General features: G+C 45.5%; 1 protein-coding gene across 1 annotated transcript in view; it reads left to right on the forward strand.

The window, feature by feature from the left end:
* The window catches only part of LOC134099086 (cell adhesion molecule DSCAM-like), a 162570-nt gene that overhangs the window by 131431 nt on the left and 23639 nt on the right, over window positions 1–7500 (forward strand). Inside the window, exons 14-18 of the mRNA XM_062551804.1 lie at window positions 766–894; window positions 1885–2052; window positions 4857–4927; window positions 6635–6875; window positions 7398–7500. The exon at window positions 7398–7500 is cut by the window's right edge and continues 44 nt beyond it. Coding sequence (XP_062407788.1) covers window positions 766–894; window positions 1885–2052; window positions 4857–4927; window positions 6635–6875; window positions 7398–7500 — 712 coding nt within the window. The remainder of the gene's footprint in view (window positions 1–765; window positions 895–1884; window positions 2053–4856; window positions 4928–6634; window positions 6876–7397) is intronic.

A 7500-nucleotide genomic window follows, 5' to 3' on the forward strand; every position in this document is an offset into this window, starting at 1 on the left:
CAGTAGACAGCTCACAGTGGAGTTAAAAGCCATGGTGTGAACACTAATGGTTAATGGACTGTGTTTAGTGGCTGATTTGAGAGTAGTTAAATCTCAGCGCACTTGCTACCACTCGTGGACCCACTAGAAGCAGTAAGGGCTGCCAGGTTAAGCACAGCACCCTGCACACTGAGACCACTGCAGCTGCATCAGACGCACCTACTGTACTGTACACCTGTAATGAGGGTGTGGACTCGTACGGCAGACCCTTTGATTCCTCAACAGTCTATTTACATAAACGACTCATCTCCTGTTACCCCACCTGGTATATCATATATAATGTACACAATACATACTGTATAAAAGCACCACCTTTATCTCTAGTTCAACCTACAGGTAGCTGCTACATTTTATATATTTTTTTTTTGTTTAATTTTAATTTGATTATTGATGTATTGATTTATTTATTTGTATGGAGCCATGTACAATTTTAAACAGCAATGTTACCATTTGATGCATTGTACCAGAGTGATAACTAAATCCTGGCTTTGCTGCTGCTTGATGCTGTTGTCTTGATGTGGTGTGTGCTGCTGCTGCTTCTGCTGTTTGATGCTGTTGTCTTGATGTGGTGTGTGCTGCTGCTGCTTCTGCTGCTTGATGCTGTTGTCTTGATGTGGTGTGTGCTGCTGCTGCTTCTGCTGTTTGATGCTGTTGTCTTGATGTGCTGCTGCTGCTGCTGCTGCTGCTGCTTCTGTTGTTGATCTGGTGGCTGTGCTGACCCCTCAGAGCCTCCGGACAGCCCCCTGGTGGAGATCCGAGACGTGCAGGATCGCATCATCACCCTGCACTGGAACATGGTGTTCGACGGAAACAGCCCCATCACAGGATATGACATCGAGTACAAGAACAAAACAGGTACGGCCTGCCAAAGAAGCACTGTGGTGTCAGAGCTCCTGAGTCAGACTCCTCCTGTCCAGAATCTGCTCCAGTGGGTGGGCATGAGGGCTTTGAATGTCTCTTATTATTATTATTATTATTAATAATAATAAAAGTGTTGTTGTTGTTGTTGTTGTTGTTGTTATTACTGTATATTTATAATACTTGGTGTTGATGTTGACGTGTCATGAGTAGTATCATTCATGAGTAGGTCATTCATGTTTGGACACATCCCCATAGTGAATGGAAAACACGCTGGAGTGTTGGGTAAGGTTCTTAACGGGCCTTACGCTAAAGCCCTTGATTGGATCACGCATCATCACATCACCTCACCTGAGAGTGAGCTGAGCTCAGAGAGGCCTTCATCGGTCTTCATGGGTCATGTGCTTTAGTATTCGCCGTGCTGACCTCAGCTGAGCGCAGTGACCGCAGAGCACTCGGGCATCACGTCACGTCATGCTCATGCACTCACTCACTGTAACTTCTGACCAGCGCAAAATTATTGGTCGGCAAATTGACCGATTGACAGAGCCGTGTGTAGTGAAGAAATAATTGGCTGGGAATATCCGGCAGTGACCAAAGTTGAGCCTCTGACTGAGATTACACTGTGCACTGTTTGTTTTAACAGCCATATGGTTTAACTTTAGCTGGTATTGTACAACACTACACATATACTGTATGTCTACAGCACACAGACTGTGAAAGCAGTTACAGTATATTTTCAGATTTAAGCACATACATGTAGCTGTTTGTTTTTTAAATACTGTTTATGGATTGTGTTTTTGTTGAATGATGTTGATGTTTCTTGTGATTACACCATTCTGATGATACTACTGAATGATTATGTCTGACTTGCTTTGTGCCCTTCACCTTTCTCCTCCTTTCTCTTCCCCTTATTCCTGCATTTCTCTCCCTCCCTCTCTCTCTCTTCCCCCTCTCTCCATCCCTCTCTCTCTCTTTCTCCTCCAGCTCCCTGGAGCTCGGCCATCACCACCAAGAACATCTCGCCGTCCCTGTACCAGGCCACCATCATCGACCTGCACCCCTCGTCCACCTACAACATCCGCATGATCGCCAAGAACCGCATCAACAGCAGTGCGCCCAGCAACGAGCTCACCATCACCACCGACGAAGCCAGTGAGTAGCCGCTACACACACATCTCACCATCACCACCGACGAAGCCAGTGAGTAGCCGCTACACACACATCCCACAATCGTTGCACTGGGCCACAAATCCCACAATCGCTGTACTGGGCCACACATCCCACAATCGCCCACACATCCCATAATAGCTGTAGTACGACGCACATCCCATAATAGCTGTAGTACGACGCACATCCCATAATAGCTGTAGTAGGGCGCACATCCCACAATCGCTGCACAGGGCCACACATCCCATAATAGCTGTAGTAGGCCACACATCCCATAATAGCTGTAGTAGGCCACACATCCCACAATAGCTGTAGTAGGCCACACATCCCACAATAGCTGTAGTAGGCCACACATCCCACAATAGCTGTAGTAGGGCGCACATCCCACAATGGCTGCAGCACTCAATGCCAATCAAATGCTTTGGGGTTACTTACATATGTCCTTTTTTCATGCACACATACCTGAAAAGTGATTAAGTTAGGAAAATAGCTCAATTAATAAAACATACAGGGCCAGAGTTCGGCAGTGATATAGGTAGCGGGAAGCTACATCAAGGCGGGGACTCGAATATAGGTGAGACCTTTAAGGTGAAGTGAATTTGAATGAACCAATCACATAGCTAGTGTTTACTGCGTTCGTAACTGGTGTCTGGAGACAACCAGTGAGTAACCATGCCTTTAGTCTTATGTAGCTGTACATAAGTAGCCTGAGACAACCAGGGCAAAAGCTGCACTGTTAATGATTAAACATGAATGCCATCTAGTCCAGACATTCCTAGGTATTTGGCCAAAGGGCTAGCGTGTTTGGCAAAAGGTACATTGAAGTGCTACACGTATGTAAGTGAATAGTGGGACCAAAAGAGGGTTTTTCATTTTTTATTTATTAGTTTAAAAATAATTTGATAAACATAATAATGTGTCAGGGGGACCCATCATACCTGTGAGAGTGGGCTTGATTGTATTGTTTTTGCTTTCTCCAGCTACAATGCTGAATGTGTCATCCAGGTCAAGGTCACAGCTCTCATCTGGTGGGCTTTGCTGCCCTCTGGTGGTCATATGATTGTACTACCACCCAGCAGTGTTGCTGCTGCAGCTGTTTATGGGTGTGACTGTCTGAAGCCTTGGCTCTGCCTCTCTCTCCCTCTCCCCCCTCTCTCTCGCTGGAGGGAAGCTAGTTATCTACAGCTTTTCTGCTCCAGCCACCCCATCAAACCAATTAACCCTAATTTATTCATGAAAAGTTAATTCCTCACGAGCTCGGGCTGAATCATAAAGCTGCTGCAGCGGCGGCTCTTGTTAGGCAAACAGTGGCCATAAATATTCATAACCGCAACATGCAGATACTGTTTGGCTGCTGAGACTCTTATAGTTTCCTAATTCATACCCTACAGATATGTATATCTTATCTGGTAAGCCCCGCAGTATGTGTGGATATTCTTGCTCAAGTCAAATGAAATGACACCTATTTGTGATGTTTGTCTCTACAGAAAATAAAACACTTGGAAAAGGGGAGAATTCAGAAAGTTACAGATCAATTAATTGACCATGGCTGCCCTTGCCTTGCCTTAGGGCCAGATTATTATAGATAAGGGTCGAAACTGGGCTGCTGTGAGGGCAGATTCATGATTTAATTGAAATCAAAATTATGTGCAGATTGTGTGCAAGCTGATGGCTTCCTCCCACTCGCTGCTAAAATTAAACCAAGACAGCATTCAGTATTGCTGCCCTAAGAGTTTGGGGTTCCAAAGTGAAAGCTCCTTTGCATTCCTTGCTTCATTGCTTACTGGGTTCACAGTGTGGGTAAGTGATATGAGCCCGTGTGCTTCACTATTTGAACTCTCTGATGAGAGAAACTACCTGTGAGAAGAGACGACAGTGTTGTAGTAAAGATGTGAAGTACATAATTTTATACTTATTTTATACTATTTATATTTTTTTTATGTGCAACAGTCATCTTAGTATCCAGGTGGATCTGTATGTGTGTGTATGAATGATGAATGATATTGCCTGGATCTTGATGGAGAAACGCCCTTTCGTTGTGTTTTTTTACCTTGGTACTAACAGAATGACAATAAAACTGAATCTGATCTGAATCTGATCTGATAATGGATAAATAACCGCGCTCAACACCTTGGTATAGTCTCAACTGGGTGCTAAATCCTCCCCAGCGTCAATATAAACTTTTATGAATAAAGGACAGCACTCTCAGTTCACAGTTCACAGGAGCTGTCAGTGCTGTCCTTTAATCATAAAAGTAATGAATGGATTCCATCTTGGGCATTCCATTAACTCACCTCTCTTATGAGTAGACCAGGGGGGGCATTCCAAGTATATGATTTAGTGACAAACCTGGGTAAGTTAACTCAGAGTAGAATACCTGACCACTTTATTGAGGTAACACACACACACACACACACACACGCACACACACACACACACACACACACACACACACACACACACACACACACACACACACACACACACACACACACAGGCACACACACACACACACACACACACACACACACACACACACACACACACACACACACACACACACACACACATCAAGGACTACATCAGAGTAAGTGGTAAACCTTCGAATAGAAGAGCTCTAATACTTATTCTGATGAACCTTTGCCAGGTGTGTCACTAAACCACGGAATACCCCTCTGGTAGACCTGATGCTGAACCTGAACCATAATGACCAGCGTGTGTTCAGGTACACCACCTGCGGTTAACCTTAACGTACCTGTCTCCGTACCACCCCCCCCCCCCCCCCCCAGGTCCCGACGGCCCCCCACAGGAGGTGCAGCTGGAGGCCCTGTCATCCCAGAGCGTCAAGGTCACCTGGAAGGTACGCTCACCTCACCTCACCTCACCTCACCTCACCTCACGTCACGCTGCACCATAATGGCCACAGCAGACACCACCATTATGTCTGGAGATAAGAGAGTGCAGGGACTAGACGATAAGAGAGTCTGAAGATAGGACGATTGTTTTTGTTTGTTTGTTGTCTTTTTTGTTGTTTATTGATCTTGGAGAGCGGACCAAATTAAACAAATGGAGGAAACAGAGATGCGTTTGACCACCGCTGGCTAAAGTGTTAGAGACGGATGCCAATCCGGACAGAGCCTCCGTCTGGCCCTCTGTGCTGATTCGGCCCATTCTTTTATCTGCGGACATAATGGATCAACAGATCAAACGGAAATCTGTTTACATGTCAAAACGGATCATAAACTAGGCTCATCTCTTCACTGTGTCCCCTACTACCCTGTCCACCCCAAACATCCATCTTACCTTGTCCAATATGTGGACAGCTCAGTGTTTGCTGACTTTATATATATTATGTGGAGTGAATAAAGTGAGTGTAGTTATTTATTTGGTAACAAATCTGGGTAAATTCACCCTAAGTAACAGCCAGACCACTCCAGGTCCTGCATTTGTGGAGTGCTTTGGAATTTTTGGTCTAATTTTGAGCAAACTTTTCTGATGTAGATTGTGGAAGTTGGTTGATGCAGCAGATGCTCCAAGAACAGATCACTTCAGTTAAAGTCAGAGTTTTTCGTACCTTAAAATAATGTTTCCAAAATCATTTCAGCGGTTTATCAACTCTTAAAAAGGTTAACGGCACTGTTGCTTTCACTTCGCTGCCCTCTATCGGCTAGAACCGTACGATGTAACTTTACCAGATCGGGTAGCGTATCTGTACTGTAGTTCCATGAAAGGAAACATAAGAAACTACAAATTTGGCTTGCATCAATGTCGCAATGCATCATACTTTCATGAAATCATGCAACATGCTCTACCTTGTCTGTGGACATTGTTATTTGCTGGATAAACAAATAGTGTGCGTGAGACAGAGGAAAAGTGCTTTGGTGTTTAGTGTAACACTTGCCTGGTGTGTCCTGCCTGAACGACTGTGTTCTGCCAGCCATCGGGCTCTTCAGTTACAGGACGATGCTCATCACTTACTCTGAGTCCATTTGGTCTTAAACCACAACAGTGCCACTAATGCATCGAGCATGAGCTTTATCTACAGTCATTTCCTGTGTATTAGTGTACCACTTTGTGTATAAGCCACAAGACAGTGTTTTATGAAAGTTGTAAGATACAAAACCATAGGTATTAATATCATATTCATTGCCCCTGTGTATTAACCTCTTAGCTGAAGAGATTTTGCAAAGTCAATTTATAAGACGCGGCTAATAGTTGGAAAATTACGCTAAGTACTTGGCCAAAGCAATCACTTACTCAGAGTTGATTTTGTCTCTAAACCACAACAGTGCCACCACTGTATCGAACATGAGCTTTATCTACAGTAATTTCCCACATATAAGCCGCATTGTGTATAAGCCGCAGGACAGTGTTTTATGCAAGTTAAAAGAAACAAAACCATATTAACACCATATTAAATGCACCCCTGTATTAACCTCATAGCTGAAGAAATTTAGCAAAATCAATGTATAGGCCGCGGCTAATAGTCGGGAAATTACGGTACAGGTAATCACCTGGCCAGAGCGATCTCATAACCCATCTCTCCCCCCCCCCCCCCCCCCCACAGCCTCCTCAGCGGCACCTGCAGAACGGCGTGATCCGCACCTACCACGTCAGCTACCGCGAGTACACCAAAGAGCAGAACCGCCAGCTGACACGCATCACCGTGGACGCCACCGGCGACCAGGAGACCGTCACCCTGGACAACCTGCGCAAGTTCACGCTCTACGAGGTCATCGTCAACGCCGAGAACCGAGCCGGCATGGGGCCCGCCTCTCAAGAGGCCATCATGCGCACCCTGGAGGATGGTGAGGGAGCCCAGGATGTGTGTGTGTGTGTGTGTGTGTGTGTGTGTGTGTGTGTGTCTGTGTGTGTGTGTGTGTGTGTTTGTGTGTGTGTGTGTGTGTGTGTGTCTGTGTGTGTGTGTGTGTGTGTGTGTGTGTGTGTGTGTGTGTGTGTGTGTGTGTGTGTGTGTCCATGGGCCAGAGGAGAATAGATGTCATGGGATGTGTTGGGCTCTAGCACTGTGTTTATAGCACACAGTATGTTTCTGACCTACTGTATTATGTAACATTGACTGGAACAGATACTCATTTGAATCACACTCAGACACACAGATTGTTGGTGTAAACAGAGATTATTGTCCTCTCCTGGCTCCTGTGCTACCACTGTCTGCAACCAGAGGGTGCTATTACTTCCTGCTTTGACACAATGTAGTGTAGATAGAAATACACACACTAACTTGTTTCTCTCCCTCCCTACCCTCCTCTTTCTCTTTCTCTCTCTCTCTCTTTCACTTTCCATCCCTCTCTCCCTGTCTCTGTCTGCAGTTCCCAGCCAAGCCCCTGGTAACGTTGTGGCCACCCCCAGTTCCCCAGAGGCCATCTTTGTCTACTGGTCCCCTCTGCCCAACGACACACTCAACGGGGTCCT

The sequence above is a fragment of the Sardina pilchardus genome, chromosome 13 (assembly GCF_963854185.1).
Source record: "Sardina pilchardus chromosome 13, fSarPil1.1, whole genome shotgun sequence".
Taxonomy (NCBI): domain Eukaryota; kingdom Metazoa; phylum Chordata; class Actinopteri; order Clupeiformes; family Clupeidae; genus Sardina; species Sardina pilchardus.